The following is a 19,048-nucleotide window of genomic DNA, read 5'->3' as shown; positions in this document are numbered from 1 at the left end:
CTTGTCAGTGTCTCGTTTTCCCCATGGCCCATTCTAAGATGAGCTCTACCCTCTGATTGGCGCAGTCTTTCCACTTTTTTTCTACCAACACTGGTAGCAAACATTGTTGAAAGCAAACCTTTGGAAATAGGTCACAGCACAAAAGATTGCCTTCTTTCTCCTGTCTCTTTCCTCCCTCGAAATCACCTGCTCTCCCAGTCCTAGTAGATCACTCACCTTCTTGTGTTCCCTCCAGGATGACCCCGTCACCAACCTGAACAATGCTTTTGAAGTTGCTGAGAAGTATCTGGACATCCCCAAGATGTTGGATGCTGAGGGTAAGCACTTGGATTACTGGCCTTTTCATTCCTTTGACATTTGTGTAGCAAGTCTGTGCTGAGGACCTGCTTTTTGCCCCTTTTTTCAAGGTACTTCATTATAAAATAAGATAAAATAAAATGAACAAACATATAAAACAGAGAAGAGTGCATTTCTATGTCATATGGCAGAATGAAGATCCATCATGTCAACTTCGACAGAAACAGAGCCTGCAGCAGTCTGGCTGCTGCACAAGGACTCAGAGAACCACCAGTTACCATCACCTCTGTTATTTTTGCTTTGTTACACATTTCTCAGACACATTTGAATCTGATATAGGCTGCACCTCAGGAGTTTTACAGGTTGATTTTTGAAACCTTTAGTCTGGATGGGAGCATTAAAAGGTGTCAGAGAAAGGAGAAAAGTCCATATCTGACAGGGTAGTCAGAGAAAGTAAGACTTGATTTCTGAAGGGTAGGTTGAACTTGCATGGAGGGCCTTTTAAAGTTTTTTTTTTTTTTTAATTAATTTTTAAGCAAGGTGCTAGGTACTACCAGATGATTCAGTGAGTAGAGGAAGACTCATCTTCCTGAGTTCGGAAACATACTAGCTGAGTGACTCTGGGCAAGTCACTTCACCCTGTTTGACTCAGTTTGCTTGGAGAAGAAAATGGCACACTGCTGTAGTATCTTTGCCAAGAAAATCCCAATTGGGGTGACAGAGTCAGACATGCCTGAACAGCAACAAAACAAGATGCTTATCTCACCCTTTTGTCCATATTGGCCGGAGGTCCGAGGAAGCTCTTCCTCAAGGCAGATAGCTATAAACCATTTGTTCTCACTGTTTTATGGCATTCAGAGCAGTGGAGCTTGGTCCTGTTTTTCCCCCTGGGCAGGATTTGGCCTTGGGAGTTTCCTATTTCCTTCACCATGGGAGGAGCAGTCAGTTGACACATTGGATAAGGTGCCAGGCCTGGAGTCGGAAAGACTCCTCTTCCTGAGTTCAGATAGGGCCTCAGACACTTCCTAGTTGTGTGATCCTGGACCAATCATTTTACCCCATTTGCCTCAGTTTCCTATCTGTGGAACAATCTGGAAAAGGAAATGGCAAACTGCTCCAGTATCTTTGCCAAGAAAACCCCAAGTGGTGTCACTAAGAGTTAGACTAAGCTGAAATGACTTGGAAAAAAACACAAAACCTTAGGAGCTCTCTTGAAAGGAGAAAGCCTCCTTTGGAGCAGCCCTGTTCCTTGTGCATAGTCAGTGATCAGTTACCTGGTCTGATAGTCCTGTTCTTCCCGGGAAATGGGCCTTGGTGAACAATCCTTCTGTTCTGGTCTTTTTTGTGTATGCAAGCTTAAGAGCTTCCTATATACCATACCAGTGAGACAGAGCACAGAAGATATCAGGCCATAGAGATTATCTTGTTTGGTCCTGTCATTTTACAGAGGGTTCATCTGAGGTCCAAAGAGGGACGGAGCTGAACCAAGATGACACAGCTCTTTAGTGGGGGCAGAGCTCAGAGCATTTCTGTTATACTAATGTTGTCTCCTAGGCAGCTGCAGCCAACTGCTTTCCTGGTATGTCATTGAACGTGGCACCCCTGTGCTCTCTTCTCTTTCCTTCAGTCCCCACCCCAGTGAACAGGTTACCCTCCACCGGCTGCTTTAACCCTTGTTGTTCACTTTCAGACATCGTGAACACAGCCCGTCCTGATGAGAAGGCCATTATGACTTATGTGTCCAGCTTCTACCATGCCTTTTCGGGAGCCCAGAAGGTACCCGACGAAGAGGGCTGGGCCTGCCTCGCTGTCCCTCTGCCCCTGCAGCCTCCCATGCTCACCTTGTTTCTCTTGCAGATGGCAGTGGCCTCTTGCTGACTGGAAACCATTCCCCTTCCCCTTGACACTTGACTGTGTGTTTTCCCCCAGCAGAGCCAGTCAGACGGCATCATTGAGCATAGAAAAATGACAACTGTAGGCATTGAGTCCGGGGCTGACCCAGCCCCATCATAGTCTTGTCTCTTTCACACACCCCCTACCTTTCCATCATCCAGGCATATGTCCAGCATTGAAAGGTGTGGTTGGAAATGGAAGTCATCATTTTAAAGCTCTTTGGTCCACATTCATACCACCTGAATTCGGGAAACCAGTTTGTGGAGATAGGAGGAGCCACACAGGCACACACACCAGAATCTTGTAGCCAAGCTGGGGTTTGGTTTCCAGTCCAGAGCAAATGCTTGTTCTCTTCTCCTGCATGAGCCCAGGGCCCTGGCTCCAGCTGCCGCCCCTGCACTTTTCACTCTCTCCTGCCTTTTTTCTCTCTCTCTCTCTGCGCAGATATTGTGGGCACTCTGAGGCCCGATGAGAAGGCCATCATGACTTACGTGTCCTGCTTCTACCACGCTTTTTCGGGGGCTCAAAAGGTGAGCTTCGGGTAGGGGAGCCCTTGATGCTGCAGCCAGGCCTGTGTTCCTGTGAGAGCATTTACCAGGGCAGAGATTGTATCAGGAGGCCACTCTGGCTTGTACCTGACTCTACATTTTCTGCCCCATCAGGAGCAATAAAGCACTGCAGAGTGAGCGGGGCTGGTGCTCTTGTCGCTTCCTTCTAAAGGATTTCTAGGCTGGTATCGGAGTTAATATTGCCCCAGATCAGCCCAGGGTCCTGACTGGCAGGGGCACCAGGATATGGTTGGGAAGGAGATGCTTCAGCTAACCCAGCCTCTCTCTCTGACATGATGAGAAAGGTCTGGGTTTGCCTTTGACATCTTAAGATAGTAACAGAGGAATATCTGTTGATATTCTTCCCTTCTGAGTGTTTATTTCACCCCAGAGCTATTCCCCTCCAACAGCTATTAAACAGTCTCCCATCGCTTTCTTTATGCCCGGGATGTGAACTGTTACCACTGATCTTTGTATAAGAGCTCTGGGTGACATTTGAATGACAGCTTTTCACTGTATTTGATTTCCTACCAGCTCACAAAATTTTAGAAATGTTGCCTCCTGTTCCTCCTTGGTTCAGTTCTCTGCTTATCTTAAAAGCATTCTTGACCCAGAGTGTTCTCAGAAAGCCATGGAGGAACTAATAATTCAACAAAAAATAATCAGTTCATTTTATCATGAATTCTTCCCCCATCCCAGCCTAGATTTTTGTGAAGGTCGAGGAAAGAAGAAACCAGTAGGCCAGGTTTGGCTCTCCCAACTCAGAGCTGCTGAAATGTGGTCTGACTGGCCAGTATAGCTGAAGCCAGAGACTCACTGAAGCTCAGCTGTCTTGATTGAGCCACTGTCTCCTTATTCTCCCAGCCATGGCCTCCTCCAAGCCCCAGAAGCTTGGAGAGGAGATGCTGTAGTCCAAACAGATCAACCCAAAACAGGGAGCCTGTAATCTTCTTGATACTCTGCGTCGTCCTTCTTATGATGGATGGGTAGTCAGTTCTTAGTCAGCACAGGTTCTATGGAAAACTAGGTTTCTTTCTCTTAGTCATCAGGTACTTGGATTCTGTGATTTTGCTTAGATTTGGGTATTGGAAGTGGACTGTGGGGAAGGGCAGATAGGTTGTTGGAGGACATGGTTGTCATTTCAATACTATGTGACTTTCCCAAGAACCTATTTGTGCTATTTGATTCTCGCTTCCAACTTCTCTGCCTGTTCTTTGGGATAGAGAATCATAAAAGAAGTCCAGAGGTTTTCCAGGTGGCAAATTATATACTTTACAGGGAACTCTGGGATAATGGGCTGACTAAGTGCTAAAGTGGAGTCCATGATGGGCTGAGGTGGAAGGGAGGGGAGAGCACTGTTGTGCTGCCCCATAGCATTACTAGACCTTTCCCTTGTTTGCTTCTGGGATGGGGGAATGGGATCGTGTTGCCACAGTGTGGAAACTCTCAGTTCTTTTTGGTGAAGAGTCTAGCTCCATAGCCCTTTTCCTTCCACTCAGTCCTGCCTGGTCAGCTATCACTGGGAAAATGCCTGTAGGGATTTCCCCCTTGAGGTGGGAGGGCACCACACCTGTCTTGCTGCCTGCAAGGACAAAGATCCCGACTTTCAGCTTCCATTGTCAGCTCTGTAGATGCTATTGAGAGTCTTATTGGATTGGGAATGAATGGTAGCTGAAGAAAGGGGGAGGTTACACAACGTGGCATCTTCACACACTTTGGGCGACCTCTGTTTTGCACAAAAATTAAGGATTAACATTCATCCCTCCAGCCAAGACTTCCTTGTGTCGGTGCTTCCTCTTTCATTCTCTTTGGACGGTTTTTCTGCATTGGCTTATACGTCGCACCCTTCGCATGGCGCTCTGGCTTCTGTTAGCATCTTGCAGCATGTGCCAGTGTGCCCCAGAATGTGTGTGATTGTGTGCATATGTGTGCATGCACACATCCCCAGTTCTTGCTGTAGGCTCCCTTTTGGCTGCACTGGGGATGCTAGCTGTGTCAGTGGGGGTGGGGGCTGGGGAGGACACTTAGCTCAAGCCGTTGATTTCCATATTAGAGTTGGTGATTATGAAGGCCCTCGGTAGCTCACCTCCCTAGCCTTTTCTGTTTTCCTTCCCCATCCTTCTGTAGACCCTCCTCACTATTTCTGTTGCTGTCTGGCTTTCAAGTCCTCCTCTTGGATCCTTTCTGTGCTTCCTGAAAGGTACCTGTTCTCTCCACTTTCCTTTCTCTGTGTGATTTCCCTCTACTTCCTTAAGTTCCTTGATTTGTGATCTTTTGAAGAAAGCAGCTCTGGCCATAGGGAGAACAAAAGGATAGGGCCAGGCCAGTTGCCCTCAGATTTTTTTCAGGATGTTGCTCAATCATCCCCAAGATGGAGGAGGCTCCCTTGAATTCAATCTCTTTAATTTCTGTGACTGTGTACCCCTTCATCCCTGAGGATAATTATGCTTCCCTGTATTTCCCATAGGAAGTACATTCTGCTGGGAGAATACTTAGGCTGTTTGAGGGAAAAGGACACAGTTCTTGTACTGTGCATTCAGATTCTAAGGCACCGTACAAGCTGTCCACTTAGCCAGGCTACTGAAAGAAGACTCTCCAGGCTGACCTATCCCATCCCTTTCACATCTAAAGCTCTTAGATTAGTTCCCTATATGTCTCTTGGGGACATGGCTCCCCTTGAGAAAATAAACTCTGCCCAGCATTTCCCAACCTCTTCTTAATGGCATGTCAGGCTGTCAGATGAATTCATTTATCAAAAAGAAAAATATGGGGTTGACATTACATAGAGGTGTCAGGTCCAGATGGGCAGAGGACTTTTAGCCAGGAGCTTCTGTCTGACACTAGTATTTGGACATCTCTTCCTGACCTGGCAAAATAATAGCCAACAACATTGAGGCTGGTTCCATCTTGGACAACTGGGCAGTTTAGGAGCTTTCCTTAGGAGACAAGTGTCAGTGAACTCTGCTGCTGCCAGAGGTTTTTGACTTTGAGTTTTTCAGGACTTAATCTTGCTTGGGACTGACTTGCTTCCTTTCTTTCCCCCTGTTCTGCAGGGTAGGGGAACTGGGAGGGGGTCAGGGTGGGAGGGACAGTTGGTTACCTGGCTCAGCAACTTCACAAAAGGGCTGGGGAAGGTGTTCTACGTAGCCCTGACTGGCTCTTTGTCTCTTCCCTATTCCATTAGGCTGAGACTGCGGCTAACAGAATCTGCAAAGTGCTGGCTGTCAACCAAGAGAATGAGCACCTGATGGAGGATTATGAGAAGCTGGCTAGTGATGTAAGTGTCCCCTTTGAGAACAGAAGGGAAGGGCCAGACCCACAGCTATTTACATATGGCCATAAGTCAATGTATGTACATGTATGAGAGGGAGATCCTCCTGAAATGAAATTATAGCCTCACCAGCACAAACCTGGCCTTCTTTGACTCCACAGCTGCTGGTGTGGATCCGACGTACCATTCCTTGGCTAGAGGACCGTGTGCCTCAGAAGACCATCCAAGAGATGCAGCAGAAGCTCGAGGATTTCCGTGATTACCGGCGGGTGCATAAGCCACCCAAAGTACAGGAGAAGTGCCAGCTGGAGATCAACTTCAATACTCTGCAGACCAAGCTGCGGCTGAGCAATCGCCCTGCCTTCATGCCTTCTGAGGGCAAGATGGTGTCGGTAAGTGACTGTTCAGAAATCACTACTTTTTTTCACTACCACTATCTTCCTTTGGGTGTTTGGGAAAGAGCCTGGGATTTCGAATTCAGAAGCTGAATCCCTCTAGGGCTGTTTACATGGTGTTTATCAAGTGACTTCCCTTCTCTGGGCCCATGTTACCTCATCAGTCACATGAAATACCAGATAATTTCCAATTTTAAAGTCCCTTCAGCCTCAAGAGTTATTTGATCCCAAGATTGACCTAACAGTGAAGGGAAAATGTTCTTACATAGGAGCCCCTTCTTGGGTAACCAAAGGGCTCTTCCAGTGTCATGGAGTAGGTTAATGGCCTGCTTGCCATTCTTTGAGTAGAATTCATTTCCTGATTTAGTTGGCTCGGTAGGGTATCTTAGCCCAAATCTCTCTGTCCTTGTCTTTTCTCCATGAACATAAAAGTGAGCTTTCATTCACTCAGTGACTCTGAATGATCTCTTTCAACACTTTGATTTCTAGGACATCAACAATTCTTGGCAGCACTTGGAACAAGCAGAGAAGGGCTTTGAAGAGTGGCTGCTCAACGTGATTCGGCGGCTAGAGCGGCTGGATCACCTGGCAGAGAAGTTCGGGCAGAAAGCTTCTATTCATGAAGCATGGACTGATGGTAGGGGTCCCTGGGTTGGTTGGTCAGTCTGTCTTTGACTTTGGGGTGAGGGAAATTCTGTTCCAACTCCACAGCCTGAACATCCTTTCAAAGAGATCCTAGGTAGGCAGGAGGACCCGTGGTGCTAGTTGGGGATCCCTGAGAGCCCATAAAACCTTTGCTGTGGTTCTCACACTCTGATCCTGGGATGACACATCTCAGATTGATCTTCACACAATCCAATATTTCAGAACATACTGTATCTCAGGATCTCTTTGGCCTTCTCTGCTGGCCAGCTCATCCTGGCCAGGGAACAGCCATGTCAATGACCTGATCCTTGTTAGACTAACAGGTACATTTCACTAACACTTGAGCGGTTAGAGAATGCTTTCCTCGTGAAAATCTTCAGAGGCACAAAGTGAAGAGATCATGCCTCCCATTTTACAAATGAGCAAACGGGTTCATTCAAAGAGGTTAAAGGATTTTCCCATTGTCATGGCCCAAGGAATTATTAAAGCCAAGGTTCACACCCAGATATCCCACTGCCCATGCTACCTTTTTGGGAGATGCTCCAATTCTAATATGTTGTAAGGGTTTAAAAGATAAGTGTAATTTTTTCCTTTTCCATACCCATCATGGTTTTAAAGACATTACTGCTGTCCTTTAAATTGAAAATTGACCAAATTTCTTCATTTAATTCCTGTGGCATGAGATTGAGGGACAGAAACCATTCTATTGATGCTCTAGTCTGGTCTTTGGCCCAATCTCAGTGGAAAGACTGGAGGTCAAGAAGCACATTCTGAACCAGAGCCCATGCTCATCCTCCCCTCCTTCCCCAGGTCCCAGACCTGCCTGAAAATGATGCTTCTCCCAGGAGATGGTTTGGGCTGCCATGTCTCTGAGCTCTGTTTGCTGGCTTTTCCATTGGCTGAGAGCGCCCACTCTATGTCCTGCTAGGCTCCCCATAGTGATTCAGCTCCCTTCCTCCAGGGGACGTGCCAGAGCGATCCAACGTGATCCTCAGGTCTGAGGAACCTGGCATTGGGCCTCCTCTCTTGCCCTCTTTTCTTAATCCCCTCAAGAAGCCAGCCTCATTGTCTGTGGCTCAGAATTGTAGAGATGGCCATTATTCAGCCCGCTTCAGCAATCAGGCTTGGATGGTCTCCTGAAGTCATAGAGTTACCTGCCGCTCTTCAGGTGGTCTGGCTGAGGCGGGCAGCTTCTCCAAAGTTTGTGCCTCCTTCCTGGTCCCTATGCTGTCCGGGTGACTCTAGAAAAAGACCTTGTTCTCTCTGGCCTTATATGTAGAGAAGAGAGAAATGTCTGCTCAGCTTGGAAGCCAGAACATTGGTCAGTTAGATGTAGTTGATCTTTGTTCCTAAGTAGACCTCTGCCCTCTTTCCTATTGGCCTTGTCATTTGGCTAATCTGGACTTCTGGAGAAGCTGATCGATCCTGGCATTCCAAGATTTTGTCTCCTTTGTCTTTAGAGTCATCAAGAACAAAATTCTAATCTGACCTCAAGCGTTTTCCTAGCTGTGTGGTCAAGTCATTTCACTTATGTATGCCTCAGCTTCCTCAACTGTAAAATGAGGAGGAGGATAGTCCCCACCTCCCCAGAATTGATGTAATAATGATTAGAAAGTACTTTGCACAGTGCCTAGCACATAGTTGGCACTTAATGATTGCTTTTTTTTATCTTGTAACCTTTTTGCAGCCCCCTTCCTCTTTCTTTATCCTGGCTAGTTTGTGTAAACACAAAGGGGGGGCAGGGTATGACAAAGAAAATGTCAACTCCAGTTTTTGAACCCAGATCCTCTGCCTTCAGATCCAGAGCTTTTCCTCTTTGCAGGCAGAAGAATCCCCACCTCTGCTACTTGCTTGATTCTATAGGCAGCCATGTGGGTTGGCTGTAGGAGATGGCCTTGTTCATAGACTTTGGAGCCCAGACATGGCAGCAAAGGACTCTATTGAAGTGTTTATTGCCAGCCATAAACTAAGAAATGTTGCCAGATGGACTTCTTCCTTGGAAGGGAGCTTCATCCTCCATTTCTGCAGTGACACTGACAGAGAAAATGACAGGGCATGCTGAGAATCACAGTTTTTGAGACCATCTCTGAGCAGTTATATAGTCCTCCCTCCATGTGGGGAAAAGCATTGTCTGATGACCAACACGTATATTTATGGCTGAGATGACACCATTGCACAAATCTGGATATTCTCACTATAAATGAAACCCCAGAAGGAGGAAGAAAGTTGCAGTTAAATGAAGATTATTAGAGAGGAGCTAGATTTTATCATGTGTTGTTATTTTACAGGATGGTTGGTCATCTTGTATTTCGGTGCTTATGATAAGTATGTGCAGAAAAGATTATCTAAAAACAATTTTCTACAGAGGATAGAGAGTCAGAGACATTTATGAAGCTCTCCAGTGAGTACTGTTAGCTTTAATAAAGCCAAATTCTCATCAGTCATGTAAAGCCCCCTCACAGCCTGCTTCCCATCTACCCATTGTTACCTTCTAATCTTAGATTCTGTGGTCCAACCAGACTAACCTTGCTGTTCATGACATGATATCCCATCTCCTTTTCCATCCCTTTACATAAGTTGCCCCCATCCACCCACACACTTGGAATGTACTCCCTCTCACTTCAACCTTTTACAATTCCAAGTTTTCTTCAAAGCTCCTGTGTGAGGGCCTTTTTCTTCCCTTCCCTGTACCATCTCAATCCTCCCAGCCCCCATCCAAAACTGTGTGTGTGTGTGTGTGTGTGTGAGAGAGAGAGAGACAGACAGACAGACAGACAGAGAATGGTGGGCAGTCAACCTGGCTGCTCTGGATTGTAGTGGGGAAGGCTCTAATAGAGAGAGAAAGGAGAAGAAGCCAGGCTGCATGTGGAGGGAAACTAAAAGACAATTCAACATCAGAGAAGGCAGGCTAAGCTGTCTAGTCCACAGCAGACCACATCTTTAGCTTATGCCAGTGACTAAAAGGTCTAAAGCATCCCAAGATACTTTTGTGCTTTGTACCATTAAAGAAAAAAGGGCTTTTGATTCAGTTGAACAGAACACAATTTCTCTTCCATCATAGTATCTCCCACATGCCTATCAAAGTAACATAAGGATCCTTCAGAGATACCACAGAGATCTTGGTCGGTCCTCTCGTTAACTGTGAAGGAAGCATGGAGGAGGATCAGGCTCACCTGTCTACCTAAATTATCACTGGGAGGTTCCAGGGACACCAGCTTGGAGTACGGGTAGGGTGGAGGAAATCAGCAGTCACAGGGGCATTAAAATAACCAGTAACCTTTGGCACATCACTTCTTTACTATGATTGAACCAGTCCCTTCTTCTGACCCATGAGGGGCTCTCTCCTGCTCTGTTGGAATGTTTTCTCAGCAGCAGAGTCTGGCACGGCTGCCCTCCTAAGGCCATTCTAGGGAAGGCTTGACTAGCTCTGGGGTCCTTGAGGTCTCTCCATAGTTAAGATTGTTCTTTCTCTGGTGTCTGTCCAGATCCCCAGTGCTGGCCCATGCACTCCCAGCTGTTAGGGTCATGGGAAACTGGTGCCTGTTGCCTCCTTCTGACATGAGACAGAAAGGCCGGCTGAATTTGTGCTGCTGCCTCCCAGCCCTTAGTTCTGTCAGTCTTGCCACTGAATCCTGGCAAAGCTTTAGTCCAGCTGGGTTAATATGGCCATCTGTCAAGCAGCTTGTCTTTGACTAATTAAATTATTTCTGGTATTGACTTGGTTCTCTGGCTCCCCCTGAGGGAGGAAGTGCCCCAGTAACTAATGCCCCTATGGTTCTGTCTTCGAAGAAATAGGCAGGAAGTGCTGTGAGGGAATGGCGCCTTGCTGCTCTTTCTGGAAGCCCTGGCTGGAGCCGGCTCTTCTGCTGTTGCCATTGGCTTAGCAGGCACAGCACTAGGCTTGGATTCAGAAGTCCCAAATTGAGATCCTGCCTCAGATGTTTTCTTGGTGCATGACTCTGGGCAACCCACTGAACCACTCAGCCTTTTACGGTTTCTTAATCTGTAAAATGGGGCTAACAGCATCTGCCTGTTGTGAAGTTCAAAAATGACCCATAAAACCCTGTGCTGATCTCAAGTACTGGAGGGGGCTGTGGACTACAGCCTGGCCCAGCCAAGTCCTACCTCCCTATCTTGCTTTGGTTTTGTGTTAGCATAAGGACATCCACTTCTTTTGGTTTTTACCCTTAGTAGAAGATAGGGAAGGAGGCTGAATGGCTGCTTTTATGCTTTTGTCACTCTTGCCTTCTGCCTCTGCCTGTGGAGTTGTGTCCAAGAAAGGAATCAGGTCCCCAGGCCTCTGGGCCTGCCACGGAGTGGGCGCTGTCCTCCTTGTGCCACTGCTCTTTAGAGCCTGAAGAATAGGAAGAAGGCAGCTTGGGCCTGCAGCCTGAGTCCTCCAAGAGGCCGCAGCCAGCCTGGCTGGTTCATCTCGGGGCTGGGTTCTCATTCCATCTCAGGAACCTTATGAGAGCCTTGGAAACAACTTCAATCTCCTTTCCTTGGAACCTCCTCTTCTCTAAAGTTTCCCTAAACGGACGAGCTTTTGATGCTGTTCTGCCTTAGCTTTTGTTCTCAGGTGTATAATTACTCAGGCTCCAAACTTAATAACAGCATTTCTTTCCTTCTTCAAAAGGCCTGACAAATGAGCCCTTCACACTTCTAGCTGCCTCATTGTCCAGGGCCTGGGAAAGAACCTGCCCTGGAGAAGCTCTGGATAGAAATAAGTTCTGTAGTGGGCCTGGACCCAAGACACTCTTTCCTCTTTTCATGGCATTTAAGTCAGAAGGTGCTTCATAAACCATGTAGTCTTGTTCATGCCTGAACTATAATAATATTACCTTTTATAATGTCCCTAGCTCTCAAAGTAGTCTTTTTGACTTTGAAAGTTTGGGTGTTTGGGGTTTTTTCCTTGGCTTAAATCTTCCCTGTTAAACTGGCATTCATTCCTTCTGTTTCTGTTCTTGAGAACCAAACAGAACATACTTAATCCCTTCTCTCTGCCCCCCCACTGTTCTTTGAGTGTCTGAGGAAGGCTGTGGTTTTTCTTTTCCCACTCCTTTTCCCTTTACCCCAAGTCCTAGCTTTTTTAGCTTAGGCATCCTCCTGAGTTTTTAATCAGTCTTCTTACAGATTGATCATTGAAAACAACCTAAAATGTGGCTACTTGAAAGCACCATGATTATATGACTTTGTTGGCCCTAGCTGCCTGCCATAAAGTTTCTAAGTTGGGACCTTGAGCTAATAGACAGTATAGGAATCAAGACTCCTATAACTGAGTATAGATAGGATAGGGGTCAGTTAAACTCAGGTCATCTCTCCTCTCTCTCACCCAAGACTGAAGCTGGGCTTGGATAAGAATCTAGACCTCCTGGCTCTCTCCAAGTTAACCTTGCTTAGGCCTTAGTTCTACCTTGGGGTGAGAAACACTCCTGACTCAATGATGGCTTGTAAGTAGCTCTGTTTTCCTTTCTTGGGTCTCTGTTATCCAGCTCTGACCATTCCTCTGTGATCCATATCCCGCAGGTAAGGAGGCCATGCTGAAACAGAAGGACTATGAGACAGCCACCCTGTCTGACATCAAAGCCCTCATCAGGAAACATGAGGCCTTTGAGAGCGACCTGGCAGCCCATCAGGACCGCGTGGAACAAATTGCTGCCATTGCCCAGGAGCTGAAGTATGTTGGCGTCTCTCCCACGTGGGGCCCAGGGTGGGGGAAATGTCTTCAAAAGAAGCCAAATACTGCTACTTCATGATGTGACCTTTGGGAATAGCTCTCCTCGGAAGGTTCTTTTGGGAACTAGGAACCTTCTAGGGCCTAGGCTTTTGTTTCCTTCCCAACCAATCCCTTTATCTCCAAAGGCCTTCCTGAGCGGCGCCTCCATCTCTCCCTCCCTGTCCTCCACAGAATCTGAGTCATATAAATAGGCCTTCGGCTGTTTTAGTATGATGGTTTTGGTGGGAGGGAGCTCTTGGCCTCCCTCGCTGGGTCCTACTGGCCTACATGCTCACTGCATGGCTGTGTTTGAGCAAGGCTGCCCCAGGCCCCCGGCCCTGCATCCAAAGGGGGAAGTGGAAAGTACAGTGGCACTATTGTTCCTGGCCCTCCCAACCCCCTTCCCTTCTTTCCCGATTAGAATACACTTATTGTAAGAGCTTCCAGGCGGCCCAGGATTTTTTTCCTCACTTCCCCACCCTAGTCAGATAAACTCATGCACACAATTAGTATACTCAGCACTGGGCCTGTGAGGAGCCAATGAATGTGTGCCTTATTCCCCTAGATTGGGTGTCTACCACCTAAAAGTGGGAGGCCCAGAGCATGACTTAATGGAAAATCCTTCAGTCCCAGCAGGGAGCTCCCAAAATAACTGTCTGTTCCTTGTCTAGAATTGCCCTTTGCACAGCCTCCCCTCCTCTCCCCTGCCTGCCTCTGCCATCTCCAGAGTTATGCTTATTCTGTGAGGTTGACTCTCCACTATTAATATGTGGAGAAGCCAAGCCCTGGGTGGGGACAAATTTCCTCTTACTCAGTCCCTTCTTCCTGTTATCCGGCTCCCCTCCCTATCATCATCTTGGCAGATTTGATATACTATCAGCCTTCTGGATATTTGATGGCCTTGGGTGTTCTGTGCTCCCAATGGAAAGACTTTAATTAGCGTGAGACTCCCCCAAGAGGTCATCTCATCTGCTTTCCTACCCATAAGTAGTGATAGACCTACCCCAATTAGCAGTCTCTTAATAGATTGGAAGACCACTCATTGGGCCAAGGAAAATGGACCTCATTAGACTTTCTCTCCCTGTCTTCATAGTGAACTGGATTATTATGATTCCCCAAGTGTCAATACTCGGTGCCAGAAGATTTGTGACCAGTGGGATGCCCTTGGCTCACTGACACACAGTAGAAGAGAAGCTCTTGAGGTGAGATCTTTAGTCTGGCACAGGGAAGAAATAAGGGAGCCTCTTATTGCCCTGGCACTTACCAGGTTCGCCCCTTCTCCCCATTCCTTAGACATGCAGCAGACAGGGAGGGCATTACTTTAAGTGATGGACGCCTGTGAGCTTTAAGAATTCAAAATGATCACCGCGTGCATGGGTTGGGGGAGGTGTGGGTTGCCGTGAGGCTAGTTCAGTGCAAGTCAGGAGTATGATGTGGCTGCCTGAGATTCTCCTGCTCTGGTGAGGGAGGTAGGAGAATGCCACTGGACTGCCCAAGTACAAGACACTGGCAAGCTTAAGTGCTCAGAGAAGACCATCCTCGCTGGTAGAGGCCTTTAAGGACATGCCAGGGAAGAATCAGTTGAGGATCCTGTTGGGATGTATAACCTGGGAAGGGGGTGGGGTGGGGATCATGGCGATGAAGAAGGCCCGGGGGTAGGGAAATCGGGGAGCTGCCATGAAGCAACAAATTTAGGGAACACTCCATGACTGTGAGAACTGTCCCAAGTGCAAGGCTCTGCCTTAGGCCCTGGCTGGTCAGTGATTTTCTCTGATGGTCATTTGTATTTTGGAGGCATGCAGCTGGAGCCAGTTATTGGCTGAGCTCTGTCCTAGCTGGGAAGCCTGCCCTTTGTTTCTCCACCCCCTATCACCTCAGGGGCTACCTTTTCTTTGCATTTCCTCTTTAATGACTTCCCACCATTCTCCCCACTTCAGAAAACAGAGAAACAGCTGGAAACAATTGACCAGCTGCACCTGGAATACGCCAAGCGGGCAGCACCGTTCAACAATTGGATGGAGAGTGCGATGGAAGACCTACAAGACATGTTCATTGTCCACACCATCGAGGAGATAGAGGTAGAGAGGGAGCAGCAATTCTCACCTCTGGGCAAAAAAACTAAAAACCAGGCTGAATATTCTGTCTTCTCGTTGGGCGCCCTGAAGCCAGCAAAATTCTCCAATGAACCCTCTTCTGGCCCCTAGAAACTCGTTTATAAAATCCAGATGCTCCAGATAGACACCCACCCAGGGGCCCTTCTGCCTGACCGCCCTAGGTCTGATGGAAAGGAAGGACAACCCCGCTGCTTTTTCCATGGGAACTGTTGACAGTCCTTGCTATGTGTAATCTCTGACTGGTTTTTCCCTCCAGGGCCTCATTGCAGCCCATGACCAGTTCAAATCCACCCTGCCGGATGCCGACAAGGAGAGAGAGGCTATCCTAGCCATCCATGGGGAAGCCCAGAGGATTGCTGAATGTAACCACATCAAACTGTTGGGGAGCAACCCCTACACCACTGTTACTCCTCAGATCATCAACTCCAAGTGGGAGAAGGTAAGATGGAAAAGCAGGCTGGAAGCAGAGCTTTGGGAGCTGGAGGCCGGCCTGCTGACCCAGCACCTAACCCTTCCCTGCACTGTCTCCTGAGCAGGTTCAGCAGCTGGTGCCAAAGCGGGACGATGCCCTGCTGGAAGAGCAGAGCAAGCAGCAGTCCAACGAGCGCCTCCGCCGGCAGTTTGCCAGCCAGGCCAACATTGTGGGGCCGTGGATCCAGACCAAGATGGAGGTGAGGGCGGAGCCATTCAACAAGGGTTGGCCGTGGGCTTAGAGCGCCACCTGGTGGATGGAGCCCACAGAGGTCCAGAGGGGACACATTCAACTCTTAGGAAGCCAAAAATACCAGATACTCCCGGAATCTCCTGCGAAGTCCTTGGGACTGGGGCATGATTTCTTTTTGGCTCAGGAGGAGAGGAGTTTGGGGTTAGAACGACCAGAGGAGGCTTTATCTGGGCCTGAGCAGAAACAACAAAGGTAGTGATGGGCACAGTCACAGAAAGAGACCTTGGAGTGGAGGCTCTGGCTCCTGTTCAGATGCACAGTTGGGGAGGAGGATGAAGCTTTTAGAAAGGGCCTGTCTGCCCTGGGCAGGAACATTATTTGGGGAGGAAGAAGCTCATTTGATCTGGGACTCTCCTTCTTTGTCTCGATTCAGGAAATTGGTCGCATTTCCATTGAAATGAATGGTACCCTGGAGGACCAGCTGAACCACCTGAAGCAGTATGAGCAGAGCATCGTGGACTATAAGCCCAACCTGGACCTCCTGGAACAACAGCACCAGCTCATCCAGGAGGCCCTCATCTTTGACAACAAGCACACCAACTATACAATGGAGGTAGGGAAGCCTTGCCCCAGCCCGGGACCCCGGCCCGCCTGCCCGCCCCCCACGTGCAGGGAGATAACTCGGCCTCACTCTGGTCCTCCCTCCTACAGCACATCCGAGTGGGTTGGGAGCAGCTCCTCACCACCATCGCCAGAACCATCAATGAGGTAGAGAACCAGATCCTGACCCGGGATGCTAAAGGCATCAGCCAGGAGCAGATGCAGGAGTTCCGGGCCTCCTTCAACCACTTTGACAAGGTGAGTGACCTCAGACCCACCCCCTCTGTGCCAGGTTGTTTGCTGTTGCCCACATCATCCAGTGGCCTCCCAAGTGTCATCTCCCCTTTCCCTACACCTACCTTCATTCATTCATTCATTCATTCATTTAGCACTTAATGACCAAACCTCTCTACAGTATTTTTGGTTGGGGAGAGGCAGAGTAGTGAGTTGTACGGCCGTGAGGCCTTCCTAAGTCTCGTAGGCCAGAAAAGGCTCCTACACAAGCGACAGGGATGCCGTAACAAGAGGTCGTGTGAGTGGTGCAAGTCCCCCTGCACCACCTCTCAAGCCAGTCTCCAAGGCCAGAAGCAGATCAGTCTTGTATAGACAGTCATAGCAAAAATACTCCCTGGGCTACTCGGGAGGAGACCCCTCCGGTCCTGGCCTCTCTCACTGCCCCAGTTAACTAATGCAGGCAAGTGTGCCTTCCACTCTCCTCGAGGTCACCCAGGTCAGAGAAAGAGACGGGCTAAGCCAGAAAGCCACGTCAGAGGAACTGGGCGAAGGCTTCTCTTCTCTGGGGAGGCTGGCTGAACGGGCTCCCGCCTCCTAGACTCCTAATTCCCTTTCCCCAAACTTCATCCCCCACACCCCTTCCCCTTCCCCTAGGTCACTGTGTCTGTGTTGCCCTCTAATGACGTGTTTCCCTCCTGTCTGCTCTCCCATGTGTCCCTTTCCCCTTTCCCCAACCCCGCATGTGGCCTCGTGGCTCCTCTCCCCGTCTCCGGCCTTGGTCTCCATACCCATCCCTCTTCCCCTCCTGCTCGGTGGGGTCTGGACCGTGCCCCCCTGGATGGTTCGGCAGGATCACGGCGGGGCGCTGGGGCCTGAGGAGTTCAAAGCATGTCTCATCAGCCTGGGCTACGATGTGGAGAATGACCGACAGGTATGGATGCCCTGGTGGGGCTGCCCACCCAGCAGCCTAATTAACTGCCTCTCTCTCTCTCCCTCTCTCCCACTCCATTACCTTCCTTTCCCATTCACCATTGGAACGGTCACTGTTGTTACATCCTCGCTGCCCTTCCCGTTCCTTTCTCTTACCTTGACTGTTCTCGGCTTCCTTCATCTGTCTCCCTGTCGAGCCTCTCTCCTCTCCGCTCTCTCCTCCTCTTCATCCGCCACCTCTCGCATGTGCCAACGCCTTCCCTCCATCCCCCCGTCCTGGGGCCTCCCTTCTCCCGCTGTCCTTCCCTTGGAGCAGAAGCAGACTGGCAGCATGGACGCTGACGACTTCCGAGCTCTGCTTATCTCCACAGGATACAGCCTGGTACGCTGCGCGCTCTCTTCCCCTCTCCTTCTCCTCCTCCAAACTCGCTGGTTCCCTTGGGAAGGAACAGAGCGTTCCTCTCTGCTCTCTGCCTCTGACACAGCCAGGTGGGAGGGTCGCACTGCCTTCAGCCGCCAGGCTCGTCTCTCCTATTCCCACTGTCCCTGTGCTCTTGGCTTTGCCAGACCCAAGACGGAGGGAGTCTGTCTCTCCCTCTGCTTCTCTCACTGCACCCCCTTCCCATTTTATCTTTTTCCCTTTCCTCCCTATTCCCTCTTTGGTCCCCACGGGCAGAGTTGGCTGACGGCCTAGGTTTAAGAGACAAGCCATTCTGAATTTTTTTTTTTGGCCCAGATGTAGCAAATATGCAGAGCTGAGCCCCCAGAACATAGAGGGGGGGAAAGTTGGTTTTCTTCCTTCTTCCTGGGTTGAGGGTTATGGATACCCGTCAGAGGACTGGCCTCCAGTGGCTCCTCCTGGTCTGGCCTGCAAAATGGGTAGCCAAGTGCTCAACAGCCTGATTCCGGGCTAGGTATCCTCAGAGACAAGGAGTCCTCAGAGAACGCTTGGGTTGAAACAGGGATTCTAAGCTTCCCCAAAGAAGAAGAAGATCTCTACCTGTCAGCAGACACCCAAGGTCTTTCTTCCTTTTAACAAGCCCACCTGAGCCTGGGAGCTAAGGGACCCTGCATTAGGAGAGGGGGGCAGGAAGCAGGTCTGCCAAGAGGAAGAACCCCTGAGCAGCCCAGGACCAATAGCTCCTGTCTCTTCCCACTCCCCACAGGGCGATGCGGAATTCAACCGTATCATGAGCGTTGTGGACCCCAACAACAGCGGCATCGTGACGTTCCAGGCCTTCATCGACTTCATGTCCCGAGAAACCACTGATACAGACACAGCCGACCAAGTCATCGCTTCCTTCAAGGTCCTGGCCGGAGATAAGGTGAGCCAGAGATGACGCCCACCGTTTAGGGAGGGACCGTCACATAGAATAGACTGTGTGGTTGCAGGGGCGTAGAGACCAGAGCTGGCGCTGCCCGAGGTCATACCCAGGGCTCCTGATGCCCCATCTGGGGAGCTATCTCACACTAACTCTTGGAAGTCGAGCTGTTTGAGAACAGACTGAAGAGACAGCTTCTTTAGTCAGGAGCTTGAAACAGGGAACAGAAAGTAATCACGCAAAGCGACTTGATTCCTACCCTTTTGAGAAAGTTGGATTAAGTGTCTCTCTTGTATATAGAAGAGAAAGTGCTTTCAGGGGAGTCATGGGCCATTTTGACACAGTGGAAATCCAGGGGGGGGGAAGAAGTAGGCTGGCTGGAAAATAGAAGGAAGGCCCAAAAAGGTCTGCTGGGAATC

General features: G+C 49.1%; 1 protein-coding gene across 5 annotated transcripts in view; it reads left to right on the top strand.

Moving 5' to 3' along the window:
• The window catches only part of ACTN4 (actinin alpha 4), a 79,581-nt gene that overhangs the window by 58,754 nt on the left and 1,779 nt on the right, over window positions 1–19,048 (top strand). Inside the window, exons 7-21 of one of the 5 annotated variants that reach the window (XM_051989087.1) lie at window positions 236–317; window positions 1,988–2,073; window positions 5,923–6,015; window positions 6,171–6,401; window positions 6,894–7,041; window positions 12,576–12,726; window positions 13,859–13,967; window positions 14,703–14,843; window positions 15,136–15,318; window positions 15,416–15,550; window positions 15,977–16,156; window positions 16,255–16,401; window positions 17,228–17,308; window positions 17,624–17,689; window positions 18,474–18,632. In XM_051989087.1, coding sequence (XP_051845047.1) covers window positions 236–317; window positions 1,988–2,073; window positions 5,923–6,015; window positions 6,171–6,401; window positions 6,894–7,041; window positions 12,576–12,726; window positions 13,859–13,967; window positions 14,703–14,843; window positions 15,136–15,318; window positions 15,416–15,550; window positions 15,977–16,156; window positions 16,255–16,401; window positions 17,228–17,308; window positions 17,624–17,689; window positions 18,474–18,632 — 1,992 coding nt within the window. Of the gene's footprint in view, window positions 1–235; window positions 318–1,987; window positions 2,074–2,634; window positions 2,721–5,922; window positions 6,016–6,170; window positions 6,402–6,893; window positions 7,042–12,575; window positions 12,727–13,858; window positions 13,968–14,702; window positions 14,844–15,135; window positions 15,319–15,415; window positions 15,551–15,976; window positions 16,157–16,254; window positions 16,402–17,227; window positions 17,309–17,623; window positions 17,690–18,473; window positions 18,633–19,048 lie in introns of all 5 variants that reach the window. The other 4 variants (XM_051989086.1, XM_051989085.1, XM_051989083.1 and 1 more) reach the window with 4 other exon arrangements.

This window comes from Antechinus flavipes, chromosome 3 (genome assembly GCF_016432865.1).
Source record: "Antechinus flavipes isolate AdamAnt ecotype Samford, QLD, Australia chromosome 3, AdamAnt_v2, whole genome shotgun sequence".
NCBI lineage: Eukaryota > Metazoa > Chordata > Mammalia > Dasyuromorphia > Dasyuridae > Antechinus > Antechinus flavipes.
Note: the sequence above shows the minus strand (reverse complement) of the source record. Positions and strands in the feature narration are given on the sequence as shown.